At 37.7% G+C, this 21,479-nt stretch overlaps 1 protein-coding gene across 2 annotated transcripts in view; it reads right to left on the bottom strand.

Annotated features, from left to right (window-relative positions):
- TENM1 (teneurin transmembrane protein 1) overlaps nucleotides 1-20,148 on the bottom strand; it is a gene marked incomplete at both ends in the record, with an annotated part of 235,534 nt that extends 215,386 nt beyond the window's left edge. For both annotated transcript variants that reach the window (XM_082062122.1, XM_082062121.1), the window contains one exon: nucleotides 19,932-20,148. In XM_082062122.1, coding sequence (XP_081918248.1) covers nucleotides 19,932-20,148 — 217 coding nt within the window. The remainder of the gene's footprint in view (nucleotides 1-19,931) is intronic.
- Nucleotides 20,149-21,479: the final 1,331 nt, after the last annotated feature.

Consider the following 21,479-nt stretch of genomic DNA (forward strand, 5'->3'; position numbering starts at 1 on the left):
AAACTCTTCAGCTTGTGAAATTTATGAGAAAGAAAGAAAGAAACTCTTTATTCCTCAGGTCCTTTCCCAGAGGAACCAGAGGATGAGGTTCCAACCCACGCCTCCTGGCAAATATCTTTCTAATCTCTTCTTCAGACTAATTCTTCAAGCTTAAAGAATGAGGGCAGAAGCAGAATGAATCTATTTTTAAAAATGCTCCTGAAGTTCTCAGGTAATAATTTTTATTTTTGTTGCTATTAAATTCAACATGAATAAGGGAACGTACTTCTCAAATTCTGCACGGAAATCATCCTCATCCTATGAAGACAGAGACAAACTTTGTCCTCAGAAGCAGAATATTTTTTTTGTAGATCACTGGAAATTTTTAATGGTAGAGGTTTTGTTTTCCAAGAGCAACTAGCAAGGTGCCAGGTAAATGGATGCAGTGGGTGACGGTTTAATTTAGGAAGAAACACTGTAATTATCAGATGGACTAGGAATTTAATTCGTCAAGTTCAAATACATCTTAAGTATTGTGGGCTATAGCCTTTCCTATTCCTAAAGTGTGGCTTTATGAGGTAAAGTACTTCCATTCACAAGATTCTATTAAAGAGAAATTTCTATTGGAGGTATTAATAAATATATCTCCTCCAGTGAATTTGAGAGTTATAAAACCATAACAAATACCAGGAGTTAGCATTTATCCTAAATTTCTGATAAAGAAAACCTACTTAATCTCAAACAATGACCACATTAACTCTACCTTATTAAAGACAAGAGGAAAAAAAATAATCTAATTATCATAAATGAGAAAGAACCTCCATATCCTTTGTGAGGATAAATGAAGTCCTTCTAATGCTACAGCTGAAGAAGAGTTTGGAAACCTTGTCTTACAATAGATACAATTTCATTCTTCTTCTGCAAAAATCTATTAGGAAATTAAGAATTTTTATGAAAAAATATTTTCTGTTTCCAAAACCTCTGTTCTAAGAGAAAAGCATTATAATTTTCTGTCAAGAATTTTAAAGGTTCCTTGGTTCTGAAATAACTTTTCAGTTACAAGTTTAGGCATATGTGTATACGTTTTAGGGAAGTAATAGATAATGGATTCTTTCTTATCATTACATTTTCAAAATTAAAGCTAGTCACAGCCTTAGCCTGTAGATTTCGTTACGTTTTTTGTTTGTTTGTTTTAAATAGCAAGATAAGACTTTCACGGAGGACAGCAGAACTGTGACTCAAGTCATGTAGAGCACATTAACTAACTTTTCTTTTTGAAAGAGTTCCACATAAACAAACATTCTTCCTCAAGATTAACCCCAGAGTGTGAAACAGAGGAGGAGCTTTAGTCCAGTACATTTACAATTCTTAACGGGCAAAGTTAAAGTTGTAGTTCTAACTTGTTTCAAAGCCTGTATAGCACTTAAGAGAAGAAAGATTGACAGAATTATTGAACAGACTGTAAGCTGTACACTAACACAGATTGCTGCCATATCCTTACAAACTTGAATTCAACTCAGAGATGCTTTTCTGGTAGTAATTTCTGAACGCAGTTACACTTAAAGCAGAATCACTTTCATTCAAACTTCAATCTCAGAAGTTTCACCACAGGTTTCACTTTCTAGTAGCACTTAAGATTAAAATAGGCAATTAATTTCTATCAACAGTTTTTATCCCAGTTTAAAAAATATTTTAAAAATACATTTTTTTTCCCCCCAAATATTAAAATTGTTTCTCTTTTAAAATTCTAGTCTAATCATTGACTTAAGACACACGAGCATCAAAGGCTTTTTAAAATGTGCAAAGCAGGTATCTTCATAAAGTTCATTGACCTAGTGTTAGAAGGCATTTAAAAATGCCAGAGGACATTTAAAAAACAGAAGTCTAAAATCTGATTTAATTTACAGTGCTGTAAATCCAGAAGGGAATTCTGTGAAGCCAGTGGGCCAGGCAAAGAAGGCAGCACTTAGGATTCAGGTCAGTGTGACTGTCTCAGAATAAGCATCTGGCAAGCGTATAACTTTGTGACGATAGAAATAACTTTAGAAATCTGCTATCAACAGTGATTTACTAGAAACATTCTCCTTTTCTGATGGGTTATTCAACAGACCTGAGGCACTCAGACCACAGATACTGCTTAGAAAGAATGATCACAGTGTAACTTAGCTCCTCACTTTAAATTTTACCAAAAACTACTAATGTAATTTTAAAATTGCTTCAGAGAGTATCAAGGATGTTAACTATTTTCCTTTGAAGTGACATGGAGGGAGAGCAGCCAGCAATGGAGGCAGGTGGGAGCGGAGGAAGGTATTTGTGTCGCCCTGTGCCAGTTCCAGCGAATGCTCAGTGAATGAGCCATTTCAGAGGGAAACAGCGCAAGCGAGAGGAAGGCTGCTGCAAGACTGCAGACTCTGACAAAGCTGCACTCGTTCACATTCCAACTGACACACTGCTAAAAACACCGAACATTAGGAAAAGGTATTTGCAATGGAGCAGGTGTTACAGAGAGCTCTAAGCACCTAGAGGCACAATCCCCTAAAGGAGGGGTGATGCATAAGCAGTCACCAGAATCACCTTGGGTGTTAACAAACAGGAGAATGGTGTTTTGTGTGCAACAGCACAAAGTCCAGTTGCTGCGGTCCCTGTGCTGCCATCATAGATGGAAAACAGGAGCAAGAGCTTCTCCTGGGGTACCAGGACCCTCCAGCTTCCCCCAGTGGTCCGGCAGCAGGGACCCCAGCCTGCACCCCTGCTTGTCCGAGCCGGGTCACAGCCGCTTCCAAGGCAGAACATGGGACATTCTGTTCGACTGGTTCTGTTTTGATCTCAGCGGCTTGCTAAGAAGGTTGTATGAGAATGGCACATCTACATTGTATTTTGCCTTTTGCAATTATTCTCTCAGAGTAGTAAGTTGCAGAAATAAATAAGTAAGGCTTTACTTTCCTCTCAAACCTCTGCAAGCAGAAGGGTTAGGAAAGGTAACGAGCAACAAAGGCATTTGGGCACATAGTGTGTAGGGAAGGAGGGTGCTGCTTGGTCTGTGTTCCACTGGCCTCAAGCGTGTGGCTGGGCCAGGATGGAAAACGGTGAAGCAGGGAGAGTCTCAATGCGAGCAATCACCCCCTGCAAACCAACAAACCTCAGACAGGATTAGCATATCTATCCTTTCCTTTTTGTTGTGAAGCTGCTAGATGTCCAGAGCAGAGAATGGCTAAAAGAAATCAAGAGAAAAGCTGCCAGTGAGACACAAAAGGCAGCAGCACCAGGAGGGAATATCTTTGTAAATCTTGACAAACACTTCCAGGCTTTGAATAGTGAACCATTTGCTGAGATTTTTGAAAAGTCAGGAAGCATAATGAATCAGAACAAGTATTGCATATTACTTTGGAAATATGCATGTTTGACCCTTTCTGATTACTCAGGTAAAACACTGACAAATCCCAGGCTGCAAGCTTCCAGGTTCACCAGGTCTGCCCGTCCAGCAAGTGGATACACACAAACCCCCAGCCAAACTCTTCAGACCTCGGTGACCACAAATGCTGTCAATCCTGAAAGGACATCTGATACCTCTCCCAAGCACCCACCGCTAAAAAGACTGCCTAACAGAGCAAAAATTGGAAAACTTCACCCTTTTCTTGGTGGGATGTCTAACATCTGCAGAATACTATATCTGAGTTTATACTTTTTTTTTAATGTATATATAAGCACATCTGTGAAATACTAGATGCATATAAACATAGATACAGACATATATAAATTTAGAATTTGTAGGATCTTTAAATAACTGAAATTGAAAAGAATTTCGACAATCAATAGCAAACCCCCCTGCTCAAAGGAGCACCAGGTTAGATCAGGTTGCCCAGGGCTCTTAATGAAGAGTATCAGAATTCTTCTACAGAGCAAAGATGGCTGGCAAGACTGCTGTTGTGGAACACAAAATGCTATGAAGCATTTTAAGGCCATCTCTTCTGGTGAGGTTTTCAGGAGACTCTAAGTTATGCTGCAACAATAAAACTAGAAATCCAACTTGCTTTTCATGATTTTGAAAATCCAACCCACTAATTCATTTTTCACTGTTAAAATATTTTAATTTTTTCCCATAAATTCACTAAAAACTTTTAAGTGTTTAATCAACTTTTAAAAACCAAAAAATATATTTCCACATTTTTTTTCTTTTTTCCAGATATTTCAAAAATATACATGTGGTAGACATGATCTTAATAAGTTAATATCTAGTATGATGTGATGAATTCTTTAATTTGGATTAAATGGCTAAGTAACATTTAGACCAACAAATATACCCTTCAGATTAATTATGGAACGATGCAGAGCGAGAGCATGTACATGTGCATAAGCTCTTCAGTACTTCCATTCACATCCAATTACATCCAGCTGCCAGTCTGACAGCAAGGAGAACATATGAAAGACAACTTGGCACATCCGTTCCATTTGATTAGCCGACTGGGGATACAGCTTGTCAGACAAATAACCCCTCTTCCCCAAAACACTCTTGAGGGGTTTGTCATCAAATGTTCCATCTGATCAAGAACTGGGAGATTAAACTGCCTTCAAAACACTCTGACCACTTCTGCTCCCTTCTTTCTTCAAGTGTTTAGTTTACCCAAAGGGATTTCAATAACAGCAGTTCAAAATTAAAGGTCAGCTCATCTGCAGTTTAAGTGATATTAAAACAATTTAATGGAAATAATTTGTTTTGCATATCTTATTTGTGATACATACAATCACAGTAACTATTTTTGAACCATTTAATTACCTTCCAAGACCTTTATTAGATTTTCTAATATTTCCAGATATTATTTCTTCTACACTATATTTCTTTAACTACATAAATTATAGCTAAATGCTGTTAACTCAACAACTTTGTTACACAAATCCTAACAAAGAAAATTAGAAAACGAAATAATTTGTTTGGATCTTAACAGATCGAAAAATGCAGGAGGAATTACCCACAGTATTAGCATTCCCCATAAAAATCGCTTCTCAAGTTTTGCAGCATCTGCCTTTGAGACATTTGATTTGCGGAACAGAAGATGCACACCAGTAGCCTTTTCCACCGCTAACATCCCTTGTATTCTGCAGCCATGGGTGACTGAAAGCCTCTGAGCTCACCATAATTCTTGGTTCTATGAAGCTGCTTGATCAATGATGCTTGGGAAGAGTCAAAGTTATGAGCATCCACAGCAGCTGAAAGTACTCTAACTCAAAGAAAATAAATCAAACCAAAAGGGCAAGATATCTCACTAACAGATTAGCCTACAGCGGCCCCGTACACTTATTTGCCATAGGCAAATAAGCAAAGCTCACATTCTGAATTGTTGGAAATACTTTGTGCCTCTGTATTAAAAAATTCACACAGTTGGAGGTGAACTAATTGAGGTGGTGGAGACAGTAACACAGGAGGCACTTAAAATGTAATTAAGCCATGATCAGAAAAGGAACACATAAGGGAGAAAGCACTCAAAACAGAGACACCAGGGAAATACCAGATTCAAGCAAAAATGAGAGTAACAGTGTATTAAACCACATTCAAAGACATTTATATATACCGCTAAAAGAATCTGTGTAGATTTCAGTTGAAACACTAAGGCCGCAGGTAACCAAAGGAAAAAAGAAATATACCTTTGCTTGAGACAACCTCCCTGTGCCTTAAGGCCCAGCAGAGAGCTGGTGTTTGCAGAGGAGGGAGAGGGCCCCATCCTGCCCCTGAGCCATTCTGAGTCATGCTGGGGATGCAAGAACAACAACACTACAGGAGCATTAAGTGTCTCGATTCTTTTGGTTTTATTCTGTAAAAACATATTCTAGCTCTACCATAAGCTGTACTAGAAGGACTGGAGCAGGAACTATTTGATATATTGAAAAGCACAGTTCATACGTACACTCCCTATATTAAGGAGAGGGGAAGTAAACAAAACAAAGTAAAAACATGAAACTATAAACTTCACAATCTTGACATAGCACATATAACAAATTCCCTTTGTGACAAACTCCGCAGTCTCAAGAGACCTGCTGATAGTTCACAGAATTTACTGCCTATTCTTCCCTCAGTGTTTACTATTTTACAGGAGAAAGAAAAGTATCAGGAAAAAAAATGCAAGCTAATATCCAGTTGTGTAAGGGTTTTTTTTTTAGATAAAAAAATTAAAAAGCCCAAACCCAACAACAACCTCCACAGAAAAAGGAAATGCTTAAGTATCCTTTTGTATAAAGGTTTCTTCTAGCAGACAGCTTTATGTTTTAAACAGACCTAAAAGCCGTTTTCCATTGGTTTTTTCCTATTACGTTCATTTCATGCAAACCTGCTGAGTTGAATCTTCACAAAAAACAGTTCCCCCACAGGGTACAAGTCACATGTGGATTTTGTCTTTTTTCACTTTATCCACCATTCAGTATTGTCTCATTTCCCTACCAGCTGCTTCCCCATTTCCTGAGCTGCACCACCTCGTACTGTGTCTGATATTAGACACAGCAGTGACAGAGCAAATGGGAAATAAACAGCACAGCTGATCGGGGCAACTGGCAAAGGATGTGAGCAGCACATCCAGGAGTGGATACCAATGGAAAAAACCCACAACATTTGTTTGTAGGAGCTGAAATCACTTCTCTTTAGAAACATAGCAGCATCCTCTCTGAGTCAACTCTAATCAGACAGAGCTCTTACAAACCAGTTTGACTCCTATTTCAGTAAACACATGAAGAACTGAGCACTGAATTAGGAGCATCTAATTAGGAACATCTTTTTATAATAGAGCTCCCAGTGGAGGGGGCAGCAGGGCAGGTAGGGCTTGGACTCAGTGGGTTTGAACATGACGATGACTCAAAACCAAGAAGCGTGAACAGTGAGCTGTTGTGTAGCAATGAAGAAAGTGGACATAGGATTAAGAACAATTTTCGCCAGGCCAATAAAAATCACTTATTCGGGCCATCTTGTCAATAACACACACATCCAGAGGGCTACCTACATCCCTCATCGCTGTCCCCCTTCCCACGCCTCCCTGGTTTATTTCAATTCAAAATGAGGAATGGTAAAAGATCAAGGAATGAATGGACAGACACGAGGACAGAAAACAAGACATTAGAAGGAGCCTGTGGATGCACCACTGCTCCTGAAAAAGTTAAGATGCTGACCAGAAAACAGTTGTCTTCTTGCTTAGACTAGTTTGCTGAAATTATAACAGGCAGATTTGTTAAGCATGTCTTGAGGCTAATTTTTACAAAATAATGATGCAAACACTGTAAAACTGTTGAATGTTGCCAAAGAGAGCCAGTCAGTAAATATCTCACAAAGAATCTGCCACTGAACTCCAACCACTTCAGAAACTGGCTCATCTCTTACTTCTGTTATTGCATCTACTTATTGTTTAGCACTTTCATTCATTTTAATAATATATACACAAAAGAAAGAAAACAGTCTTTATATTCTTTTTTTTTTTCTCCTTTAGTATGGCTTATTAGCCATGAAAATATATTTTATGCATAAAATTCAAATATAGGGACTTGCTAGAAACATTATTCCACTCAACTGACAGTCTAGATATATCTGTTACAATAGCCGATTTAAGGACCGAGATTTCTTTTAGTAACTACAATCCTTGGGAAAAACTTGAAAATAGTGAAAGATAATGTCTGAACACTCAGTTGATGGCAATAGATATCTAAATTGGAGCATCAAGTTACAGCAAAGAAACACCTTGTTTATGCCCACAGTGCTGTTACCTCACATTCAGGTGTGGGATTTAAGGCAGCACATGGAAAGATGAGTGGCAGATGCATCTCTTCTTTCTCCTAAAACATCAAGCACCGTATAAAGGCAGAGTTTTCTAACCCTCTTCATAATCATTTAACCCAAATCTGATACCACAGATGATGGAGCATTATTAAAGCATGAGGAACCATAAGATACATGCTGCCAAAACAGCGACAGAAATGATTGGTAGCATGAGAAGTCTGGTTTATTTGAGTGGAGCTGTTCAGGGATGACGATAATTATCTGTGGAATGAATATTCACCACATGGGTGAAATCAAGGCTGAATAATACTTCACCGGAGAGTGGGAATAATGTTCAGGAGAAGTTGGCCAGAGCAGACACAGCTCACTTTGCACTGAGGTCTAGTGCAGCTGTATGACACACAGATGGGTGCCAGGAGAAACAGCCTGCAGTAGGCAGACCTATCCCCTAGGTTAGATTCTAAATACAAGGTTGAAAAATAGCTAAATAGCTTTTAGGTCCCTGAAGGTGTGCTCAGTCCTACGCCAATAAATACATTACTGCTATTACTTCTGTAAGAAGTCAATAGCACTGAGGTATCCAACACCACCCCCTCCTTTTCTCCACTACTCAAAAAACTTTTCATGTCAGAGAACATCTTGCTTACTTAGAGTAATGAAAATTCCAGAGGTAGCCAGTTCTTTGCTAGTGGCACAAGCCTCTGGCTAGCTGAAGTGAGCACCTGGCAACCCACCCAAAAGCACAATGGCCACCACAGTGGGACTGAAGTAGGAGAGTTTAACTCTCTGAGGTTTAAAAAACCAACCAACCAATGAACACTAATCAAACCAAACCAACCAACCAACAAACAACCAAACCCCACAAAAACAAACAACCCCCTCAAACCTAAAAGAAAATGTTTGTGTGCCAGAAGTCCTCAAATGTTTTTTTTTTTTTTTCCTTTAAAAAAAAAAAAATGTAGAAAGCAGACCGGACTATTCTGAAGGACTTTTCATGACCAAAAATGAGTTGAACAGCGACATGGGGTAACAGAGACCTGAGAATACAGAGTTCGCAAGGAGTCCAAGAGGACCATGAAGGAAAAAGGAAACGTTACCTGTATCTTCTGGCTCCAAACAGCATGGAGTAAAGCTATGACAACCCTTAAGTGCGAACCAGCAGTTATTATTTAAGTAGGTAACAGCAAATAAAGCTGCCCTGTGGTGAAGGCAGTGGTAAAAGTGCACCCCATGCACCTGTACCACTGCCCTGGAGTCAGCTGGAAGGCAGGTGTGACCCAGCCTGCAGCCAGAGCCACCGCTGATGTCCTGTCCCTGCGCCATCCCTGGGAAACAAGCCAAACCTTCACACTGCATAGTGCCATCAAAGTCGTAAAAGTATAGGGAGGAGCCAAGAGATACTTTAAAAGGATGCATCAATTAGGTCTTCAGAAGTCTGATCCAGCAGCTAGGACATAAAGATGGACAGATCCGCTTTCTAAGCATAGAATAAAGGCAAACTATTAGCATCCCTCTCCTTGAACACCTAAACTCTACAGATCAACAGTCAACAATTATTTGCAAACATTAAGTAATCGCTACTACAATATCAGCTTAAACTGATGTCACGCCTATAAGCATAATTCTCACTGATACCAGGAAGAACTCTACCCCTAGAATCAACAGTTCGATTAATCCTTTCAGAACCTGTATGCAAACCAAACCAAACAAATAAATACTACAAATATTTCCTTTCTGAAACCACTAATTATACACTTCTGACAAAACACTACTCAAGGTTATGTACAGACACATACTACAATACATAATTTGTAACGTACTTTTGTTGTTAAAGACAGAAAGATTATTTTCTGATTTACAGTAGTATGACTAGTGAAGTTAAAGGACTGAATGAATATAGAATTAATATTAAAAACATACCTACGTTTTTCATATTTTTATCCATAAGCAGAAAATTTAAAAAAAAATCTCCTGCATCTTCACAGAAAATTTCCACAGAAAATCCAAAGACCAAAGTAAAATACAAAACTACATATCAGATAGTTTCTCTTAAGAGTTAAAAAAGCCCACCCTATTAAAACTAATGCATTCATTTATTACGGAAGTTAGTAGGTGGGAAATGAAGTTTTAAGATGATCAATAAAACCCCCAAAATATCTTAGAAAATTCCTCAAGCTAAGCTTAAATATTGAGGAAGCAATAAGAACCATCAAGCAGCATATCAAAATACTGTCCTGGCACAAAGCATTCCTGAATAAAGATGCCTAAGTTAGTATATTCAGTTTTAGCTTTACCCATAGAATCAGTATAATGCTGAAAGTATAGCCTGTGCTGACTGGTAAGGTGAAGGGTGAGCTTTGTCCTTTGTCACAGACACAAGTCGAGTGGTTCTGACATTAAACTGTCTTGTGCTCAATAAGATCACACAAACAGATACTCCAGTAAATGTATTACTTTCCTGCTCGTTTTAACTTCTTTCACTAGAACTCACTAAATATTACTGAATACAGTATAGATTCAGAAAAGTTGGATAAATGGGAAGAGAAAATAAATATAATGTAGTTAAAGAAACAAAGAGACATTCTATGTGATGGCAGTTGCAATGGGAGGAGGAGTGCGCTAAATGCAGACAGGTACCGTGTGGTCATCATTATTTTTAGAACAGGTGACAGAAAAGATGGTCATCAGAGATAAGCTCACATGAATGAAGATTTATCCAGTAAGAACAGGTGAATAAGTTCCTTTTTTCCTTTCTCAATTGAAATACAAGGATTTTTTTCATACCATGCCCTGTTCTTCATGAATTCTGTATTTCCTTCCAGAGTGACACAGATAAACGAATTTTGTAATCAGTCCCCAAGTACAGAATGAGAATAGGAACAATAGCGAGAGGAAATTACCAATATATTTTTCCAAGCAGCACAGGGGAATACAGCTGGGGGTAACAATTAGACAAAATTTCTATCGATTTAAACTTCTGGTAACTGGCCCTAATTGCAAAATAAAAAAACAAATTGGGCCAAAGTTAGCATGCAAGTGTACACACTCCTTATTTCTCCATTTCCTTTAATATTTTTCATCTCCACATGTACAACAAGATCTCAGAAAACAATTCTGGCTATTTTTCTGGACTAAACGAGGTAGGGTACAAGATTGCATCTTAAAGTAATGCAGGTAGAACTTGTATTGTACGATGTCGATAACACATGCGTACCCTTCTGTACTTATACATACGTTTGTAGTAACGAATCCAAAAATTCTCACACAAATAACAAAAGAACACATTATTGAGAAATTACAAAATTAATTCCTGCTTCCAGCTGAACAGAATAACTAATTTTATGGAGGGCAATATACAGTCCTTTGATTTCTACTAAAAAATATTAAGTAATAAACAAGTTCTTTAATTTCATTACTAGGAAAGATTAAAAGTGTGTCTCAAAATTACATTACAGATGACCATATAGTCAGTGTCATTATATGAGTTTTATTAAAAAAATAGAAAGTTCTCTTGTCTTGATTAGAGCAGCATAAGTTACAGAATTGTTTTACTTCAAAAGATGCTGAAAGAGAGACTGAACTAGTAGACATCATTAATTTTTTTGGAAATAAGGAAAAAGTTTGATATGTCCAAATGTAATTGAGTGCAAATGTTTTAAACAATATTTGAAGTTGCTCTTTGATCAGAATTTTAAAACTTCCTTCCCTAAAAGAGGTGCGTGCATGTTTCACAGGCCACAAAAAGATGCCTGATAACACAAAACTGCAGGTTTTTTTTGCACTAGTGCTGTTAACTGTGTTCCTAGTTATGAATGCTTACTTTCATTACTTACCTCTCTCTTGAACAATATTGTAGTAAATCATGCAAGTCTCTTGGATGATGCCAGAAGTACAAACTTCTACAGTTAATCAGTGAAAGCACAAGTGAGTTTCTGTTCTTAAGACTTAGAGAAAGATTATGATTAATAAATTGAAAGAATTATGAAATTAACATACCCATAAATGATCACTCACTGTGTTATCTGCATTTCCATTTCTGTAACTTTTATGTATAACAAATCTGCTTCCAGAATACATTTTATTACATTATGCTGTTAAGAAAATCATATGTGAATAATCTTTGCTCTGTAATTTAAAATGAAGAGGAACTCAAGTTTTTATGTACTTCTAAACACCAACCAGTTTGATCCTATTAAAATGTTTAGAAGCAAGGGAGCCTTAAGAATTTCTGGCAAATATTTTGCTGCTCATGCTGTTCTGCAATAGAACTGTACACCTGTACCAGGAAGCCAAAACCATCAATATTAGACAACTGTTAGAAAGCTTAAATAAAACCCGCTCATAAATGAAGCACATTGGGACATTTATTCCCTTACTTAGGTCACTTTTAGACCAATGCGTCTTCCTTTGTTTGAGTGGAAGTAATCTTAAATTATATATTAACTAGTGAGAAAGACTGTGGCAAATCCAGTGAATCAAGAATTCTCCATTCGGTGGGAGATTTAAAATTCAAATAAATTTAAAAACCAGATAAACATAAAAGCAGATTAACCTCAGCTCATCTAAAATTGACTTTATTAACAGAAGTTTTGCAGAACAGTTCAGGAATCTGCAACTACTTTTTCTCAATGTTTAAGACTACACTGATTTTTCCTTCTATGGCAGCTTTCTACCAGCAAACACTCCCTATTTTTGTAAGCACAAGGACCGGTTCCATGTCACCCGTCCCCGCAGGCTGTGCCTATGGTCTCGCTGCCTGTTCGGGAGGCAGCAGGAGCAGGTTCAGGTGGCTCCTTTGCACCTGCTTTGGGATGGCCAGAAATGCCACCTCCCGCAAAGTGGAACAACCTTAAGCATCTCTAGGTTTTTAAAGTAATCGACTCACTGAGCTACTTCTTGACAGCTCTTTATTTCGAGAGGTACAAAATCTTCTGACAGATACATAATTGAGAGAGAAACGCTGGGAAGAAATGTTATTTTGTTTCAGGATCTTCTCTATAAATGGAGATAAACAAACCAGAATTCTAGTTACAGAAAATAAGACAGCTTTTCTTTGTTTCAAGAGTGGCATAAAAGACATAACAAGAGTATGTATATTGAAAGGGCTGTAGAACAAGTGTAGAGCTCTTCACTGGTTCCCATATTCTGTAATACTCCCTTTGTCATTCTGTCTTGATGTTTGTTTATATCTTGGTTTTAACTTATGACAGATCTTCTTGGGCACTTTTAAATGTTATAGGAAGAGGCTATATTAATACAGCAAGAACATTTTACAGATATAATTTCAGGCTTTGACAAACAGAATTCCAGAACATATTAACTCAGAAGTTTAACCCTCTGCTGTAGATATTCCATTAGCATTGGGCACAGGTTACTGTAAGGATTGCTATCACTCGGTTTCTGTTACACTGGCTGGGTTACTCTTCCCTTCTAATTTTTATTTCTATGATTTCTAGCATTTTATACCATGGAAAACTGGTGATTCAGAGAAGAAAATGGAAAATAGGTTTGTCGTTTGCACCTGTACACTGACAAATGGATTACTAAGCTAGTGTAACATTTGGAGAATGCTTTTTTTATTCCTCAGATGAGATTTGTTAGCAGGGGATTGAAAATGAACTGAGATCCTTCTCTCATTTATTTCTTTTCTCAGTAGATTTTTTTTCTACTTTTCCCCTCTCGAATATTCACTTCTTAAATCAAAGGAATTACTTATGAGAATGAACCTATTTTTGATCATACAAGACACTGTTTTCATTGAGATGATGGCATATATGATAAGATTGGAAGCAGCACCACAGGAATGGTTACAGCAGGTTACGAGCTCTTGTAACAAGAGTTGTGATCTAGGGAGCCTCGTTTCTTTGCACATTCAGTTTGCTCACGTATTTTGATTCTACGAGGGGAAGGAAATGTATTCCTTCCGTGAGATTTTAATGAAGCCACAAACATACGGTTTCTTCACCCCAGTTATTCCAAGGAGAGACATTTCCAATTACTTGGCAAATCAAGACAGAATATCCAGAGGGGGTGTGAAACTACGTGCAGCTTTTCCGTTCCTTAGTGCTCGCAGATGCTCCCCACATGGAGGAGAAGGCTCCAGTCCAGGGAGCCACAGGGAACGGCTCATCGCACCGGTTTTCTCTGGGAGACTGTAACATCCCCGTGATTAGCACACAACGAGCCACACAAAGCCCAGCACAGAACACCAGGAACCCCCATTTCTGCAAGGGATTACAGGAGGAGACAATGCACTAAAGCTTTAGCAGTGTGGAATCTCTTACTCTGCCTCGTATGTAATTTTTTTTGGACAACATGAAGCTCATAACCACTCCGACCAGATGGTGTAACATGCAGCAGCAGGAGATGGAGCTTATTAGCTATCGCTTCCTTCCGCTAGTTTGCAGCCCAGAAATCTAAAGGACCTTTAAATCACCCTCTCACAAAAGGTGAGTCCCTTTCAGGAGACAGGCCGAGGGATGTGTTGTGTGCCCTTACACAGGCATCACTTCATTACCCTTCAAGTCCCTCCTCTGAAGCAGACAGGGCCAAAACATGCTTAAATTCTCAGAAGAGCTTCTAAAATTATGTAAGATTACGAGGCGAAGCTAATAAAGATTGGGTTATTTACACCTTTGCACATAATTTAAAAACAAAGTAATTGAAACAAAACCCACATGCTATATTACAGCCCAAATTCAACTCGCTGTGGCCCTGGTGCAGACACAAAGCACATCTGCTGCCCTGAATGGATTTACGTAATTTTGAAATCAGAGAAGAATATGGCTATTATGTAAAAAGATTTTGCTACTTCACATATGACTAAAAAACATCAGGATATTTTCCTGACAGGACAATTTCCTACCAGTGCTTGTCAGCATGACTTAAATGTATGTCTGTGACGATAAGTAAAACTGTTTTTGTGTGGTCATATGATGTTAAGAGTTACATGTGTTTAAATCTTCCTTCTTGGTAAGATTAAATTTGCTGAGAGCACAGCAAAACAGACCATCAATTTCTGCACTTCACATATTGTTTTTCCTTTCTAGGGAACGAAAGCGCTTTTCAGCACTACAACATTTCTGTTGCCTGTATATCCTCACCATTGCTAGAATGTAACGGAGGGCAGAAATGAGAATTAAACTGCAACAGCAGTAAGCTAAAAAAAACGAAGTATGAAACACAAGTGGCCTTAGGCTGAAGAGCACAACCTTCCCACATTGCGACCCAGGCCTCCTCTTGAAGCACATGGAAGATTCAAGCACGATCTTGAACATTTAGCTGGATCTGTTTACCTGTTGCTCCTGAAGACAACTCTACATACCTTATCTACAGAATATTTAATACATTACCAATTTGCAGCTTTTGTCCTACAAAAAAGTTTTCCTTACTTCTTAGGCTAAAAGCAGAAAAGGTCAGTTCTTTGTGAAGCACTCTAAAATGTTGTTTCCTTCACAGAGATTTACCAGAAAATATTTGCTATTGGATCCCGCTGCTAGGAATAACTCCAGTTTGCCTTGCCAATAATGCAGCTCAATATATTTATCTTGCCAGGAAATATATGTTTGTCTATCCAGAAATTTACCACCATATGCTCATATTGTTAATGATCAATAAACTTTATCATGCCAATGACTCAATCCCAGATGCTTATCCTATCAGGAATTCATTCCTCTGAACTAGTGTTTTCTACAAATCTATAATTAACCTAAAAGCCATAAAGCTTTTTTCTACTGCCAGTATTTGTAGACTACAGCTCCTCTCATATTAACTTTGGTAGATACAGAAAAAAAAAACAAAAACATTCCAATGATGTGAACATGTCACAAAAAAGCTAGAACTCCAATCTATGGATGATACAACTACAAGAACTTATTTCCTCACGGCTGTGAGGTTCCCAGCAAGAACATTTCTGATGACTTCTGCCAAATCTGTCCCACCTCCTTCAAATACAAAACACTGTGTTTACCACTTCTTTCAAGAATTAATTTACTATGTTTGCCAATATCCCCAAAATATATGGTGTAGGGTCTGCAAGGAATTTACTTCATCAGATCTTCTTGCCAGGATGAGATATTGCAGATTTATGTATCCTCAGATAAAGAGGGGTTTGAACATTTCAGCAACTAAGAGAATGCCTTTTAAGATGTACACATGATGCAATTAGCACTGACTCTTCAGGAGCCAATGACACTTTGTCAGGAGAGTTTGCTATCTGCTCACATTGAGTTGTTGGGCTGGTAAAACACAGCTCAGCTTGAAACAGTCTGTGGTGTTATTTGTTAAATTTGGAATTGTCAGATTAACTACAAATTTCTGATGTGAATAACTCCAGAGACACCATTTACCTTGCACTGGGCTCTCCATGAGGGATATTAGTACTAGACCTCAAGAATGACACCTAGAAATCATTGCTTAATCAACAGATTAACTCTGTTACTTACTGTTGGCTTTTTTCTTTCATATTTCTATCTATAAAATATGTGGCATGAAACCAACCAATAAATAATTCCCTTTGAAGAGTAAGACTTGAGATACAATTTCAGGAATTGTAAGGAGTATAAAAATATTAAAGCTAAATATTAAAGTTAATATTCTATATTTGAGTATTGTTTTCAATCTTTACAAATAAATTTGTAATTTGCAAGATCACATGGCCTTTCAAACAAAACTTTGACACAAAAAAAATGCTTTACAAAATATTAAAAGGGCTATTCAGCTCTGCAGGATACAGTTGAGAATTCTGAAAATGTTTCCTTTGTGTTCATGCCATGCAGAGTTTGGGTTTATACAGATTACCTACGTATGTAAATGTAATAAATAGCCAAGGGTAATGATTTTACATAGTCTCAGATTTCAACTGAAAAAACCCTCAATTTTGACAGTAACAATGAATAGTTCAACTGCTCATTACAAAAAACTTAACAGAAATTCCTGAGATATATCAGCATTTTGAGCAACAAATTACATTTTACTCTGAAGTTATTTACTAAATTCAGATGACTGCCCAGTATTATTTATATAAGCTGCCATGCTTAAGTAGCCAAATTTTTCCATTTTCCAGGAACATCTAAATTGGTGATTCTTTTCCCAAAACTAACTACATCAGTACAGATACCCCCACACTTGTGCCTGTTGTGTCTACTTATTAATTTTTTTATTCTGAAACAATTTTCCTCTCACATTCCATCCTTAGAGCTCATTGGATTGCTATTGCACCCTTCATCATTATCACTTCATTCATGACTGTTACTACGTGTCTGTTTTCTCATCTATTCTCGCACCTCTCGTGGACGAAGTTCATGGATTTAATCCTCACTGTGCAGCCCATTAATTGAGCACACACTCGGTGCAGGGTACTACTGCAGTTGTACCTAGTGCTAGAGAAGAATATTATGTCACTATGTTGGGATACAACTATGGATGATGTCCCTATCATTTTTTCGTTTGTTTGGGGTTTTTTTGTGTGGTTTTTAATTTATGGTATTGACTGAGCAGCTACCAAGATTCACCAAGAACAATCCAAGCCCCAGGCCCCAGTAGCATGGAACCTGGTGTCCTTTTGGAAATAACACACTAGATCAAATCAAACCCTGCTTGAGGTCTGGAATTTTGTACATGGTTTTGCAAACTTTTTTGCTCTTGTTGGAATTTTGAGCTCAACTAATTTTATATTTTAAATCTGTGTTTCTTGCCAGGCCAAATATTTTGGTTCACTTTATGGCAGAGTAAAACTGTATTATTTAAATCACTACAAACATATAGGGATGAATTCCTGTGAAGCCTAGAAGATACACTTAGCAGCACAATTACTCACTCAGTGCTACCAAACTGAATTTGTCACAGGAGAAAACTATGACCAACAACCAAAGTTTAACTCCGTCCTCACAAACTAGTACACAAGTATGTTTTTAAAGAACACTTTTATACTCAATAACACAATAAAGCAAGCAGTATATATGAAATAATAGTGTACTGTCTGACCTAGGTTGTTCAGGAAAAAGGGTGCCTAGAGGTAAGCAAGTATTTAAGAGCTGCCCTGCATATTGACAAACTACTGTAGAAGCTTAAGTGATTTTCTCCAAATCCGGACATCAAGCTTCATACCGCAGTTCGAGGCAGTACACCACTGTGTTGCTTCCGAGAAGAAAAATACCAATGCTTGTAAAACAGAAGATCTGCAAGTTCCTATAGTATCTAATAAAAATTAATTTGAACAGAAACATCTCGGGGCACATATTTCCAGTAAACTAATCTTATGAGTGCAAAATACTTGGTCTGCACAAGCATAAATCTGATTCCTAACAGGCCAGTCCTGAACAAGTGAGGTAAGCTCATGCCTGACAGCTTCTTGCAGAAACTCACACTAATTAGACCATTTCTTTAAAATTATTAATGTGATTGCTTTCAGAGGCACTGTTCTGGAAGAATAAACTCAACATAAGACACAGAGGGCTGGTTTCTTATGCCTACAACAGAGTGATTGCAACCCTGTTACATGTGTCAGAGCTAGGGATGCTACAGCTGACAGAAAGACCAACAGCAGACAAACTTTGGGAAGCAGGAGCTCTTCAGACTTGGTCACAGCAGAGGTTCTGCTTTCATTGCCGCACTTATCAGTAATGAGATAGTTGCTTTAAGTAGATCTACACGTACATTTACGTCATCTCCAGTTACAACAATATAGCCATATCCTAGTTAAGCAAAGTCTCATAAGATGCTCAAGATTACGTCATTTATAAAAGAACCAAACATGTAAGTTGAGTTTTCTATACAATATTTTGTTGAAATCTGTATTAATGACTTTTTCTTTTCCAATATTGCAGTTTTGTAACTCTTTGGAAGGAATATATGTGCATGGATTGAGGCTATCTCTGGCAGCTAGGTATTATTTCTCCCATGAATTACAGGTATTTTCAGGCAACACCAGTATTATGAAAGTAACTTGATTCAGAATATCGACAGTAAAAACAAAAAGGCTATAGGAGTTATATAGCACAGCTATTCTAATTTTTGCATTAATTTACACATCACAGAGGAGACAAAGTTTCCAGCTTCAATAAGCCTATATTTTATTTTCTTGTAAAAAAAAAATTGAACATTATTTTAGTATTCAGAAAATAGGAGAAAGCTTTTGTGAGTGAGCAGTGAGCGATTCGGTTGCTTTGTGTGTCGATTTTTGTTTGGCTGGTTGGTTTGTTTGGGTGTTTTTGGTGCGTGTGTTTTGTTTTTTCCTTTAGTAAGTGCCAGTTGTCCAGCTGAGGGGCACAGGCCGCACTGCAGCGGATCAGCTGAAGCACCTCCCTGAGGCGCAGGGAGCAGCTGCCCCCGCACGGCGCTGCTGTCACCTGGGAGGGGACGGGACTCTCGCTGCTTCCGACACACACTCTGATTCCTAACAATATTCTCCCTGTCCCGCTATCCTGCCTGAATTTGTGACAGAGCTAAAGGCACCAGATACGCTCCTTGTCTGTACCGAGTGTGTGAAATGCAGCACGTTGGTTCCCAGGAGCAGCGATCTATCAGGGTATGCTGCAGTAAGTTCTGCTTACTTCCTTCCATTGCTTTAGTCTTAGTCTTTTGCTTTACCTCTAACCAAACAGTAGCTTTTCTTAACCTTAGCTCAACAACCCTAAAATCTCAAATATTTGTCCTAGTATTCTGCCTGTATCATGCAAAAGGTTAAGAAATAAATTCAGCTGTTGCCTTTTTTTCCTTACAATACACTAATTATCTTCAGCTTTTAAATGCCTTGGTTATTTGTATAATTAGAAATTTTGATGAGAGAATTGTTGCATTTTAATTCATTCATAGGCTCTGAAAGCACATGCAGGGATAGCCTACAACCTCCACGTTGATTTTATACCAAAATGCACACAACATATGCAAAGGCAGTAAATAATTAAGTAGTCAACATTAGTAAGAAGAGTAGCAACTACTAAAGGAATCTTTTCCTACAGCTATCATGTGATGGTCTCCAGAATACCAGTCCGTCCATCCTGCTAGAAAAGCAATTCTACTTCAAAAACATTTTTCCTAAAGTTTTGATACTACAGTATGTTTGAAAATAGCTAAAAAGTTGATTATCACCACAAGTCTTTGAAAGCAAAATGTTTGCTTATCTGCTGACAACATTATATTGTTTCATAGTAAGCAATCAGAATGTAATAACCATAATTAGTAGATTGAAAGAACAATTTACCTTGCGTGGACTGGTCAATGGTTTTTCTTTTTCTGCTATGACTGTTATAATTAAGTCTTAGCTCTTGGCTATATTCATTCAGAGTTTCTCTTGAGTCATAAGATTGCCTCTGCTTTCCCCCATCTTCACTTTCATCTGAAGAACTCGTGTAAGTTAGATCCACTTCATGTTTAACTTTTGACAGGGGCTGGTAGGGTTTGCAGTCCATCTGCTCCATCTCTGGTTAAATAGGCTCAAAGGCATGAAAACAAGCAACTGGAACTCCTTAAGGAAATAGTCCTGGAAAACAGAACAATAATTCACTTCAGATATCATATACAAATTTAGCTCACAAAGGGCCAGTTTTATTTTTAGTTTCTATAAACCAATTAAATTGTATTAATATCACTATAATCCAGGAAAGAATCTGAGCATGGCTTATTTTACTGTTCTACTTTTTAAAAAATAGAATTAAAACAACAGCCACTTGAAGAAAAAGAAATAAAACCAAATCTTAAGCACTATCTGGTTAGACCAAGCAATCACTTTACCTTACGCACAAAATGCTACAAAAACTTATTTTTGGCATTAAAGCTAAGATGGAACTGTTACTATTTCTCTACAGGGACGCACAGTCATCTTAAGTGAAAATAACATTTGGCACATTTGGTATCTTTTAAACTATGAAGTCTAGAAAGCAGATAGTTCACCCTTTCGAAGCGTTTTGCTGTACATTAAATTAGGTTTAATCAAGAATTACAGACTTCACGAATTAGAAAACCACAAGACTTAGTAAAAGCAAAAATACACCACACTGTTACTCTACAAGAGCATATGCCGGCTCAGAAATTGACGTCTTCCTTTCATATTGTGCGACCCTTTCAGCAGGAAGCAGCTTCTACCCTGCAGTACAACAACCTCCTTATTCCTCTGCACCTCCTGTCGAAACTCAGACCGACATGGGGCTGCACTGATCCTCAGTCCACCCTTACCAACTGCAATTTGTCATCTTTTATATCACAAAAATTACGTCCAAACTCAATATCATTAAAAGCAAGTGGGTTGCAGCTGCACATGCAACTTCAATGTGCTTGTCCTGCAACCTTGCCTCCATGAAGATATTTCATTAATTTTAAGGCAAACTCTGCGATGAAATAACAAGGGTCATGTCACACCTTTTACAGCAGGATGGTTCACAAACCTTGGAGCTCTGTTGAAACAAGCTTTGTGGGGCTTTTTTGTTAGGTTGGTTTTTGTTTCGTCCATTTTGTTTGGGTTTTTCTTGTTTGTTTTCAGGTTTTTGTTTGTTTGGTTTGTGGGGTTTTTTTGTTTGTGTTTTTTTAGATAAACAGATGCGATTAACCTAGAAAACAAATTGCAACAAAAAAGGTGCCTGTAAATATTATTACTAGAAGACCAGAAACACAGAAGTTAAAAGATATTTTACTTAATTAAAAAGCAATTGCTTATAGCTGCTTGATAATGTTAAGGTCAGCCACAGAGGGAAGTAAGTTTAATACCCAGTTTGATATCAGACCATTTCCCATCTGCAACAAGGACTTTTAACTC

Source organism: Streptopelia decaocto (genome assembly GCF_964273445.1).
Source record: "Streptopelia decaocto genome assembly, chromosome: 10".
NCBI classification, from domain to species: domain Eukaryota; kingdom Metazoa; phylum Chordata; class Aves; order Columbiformes; family Columbidae; genus Streptopelia; species Streptopelia decaocto.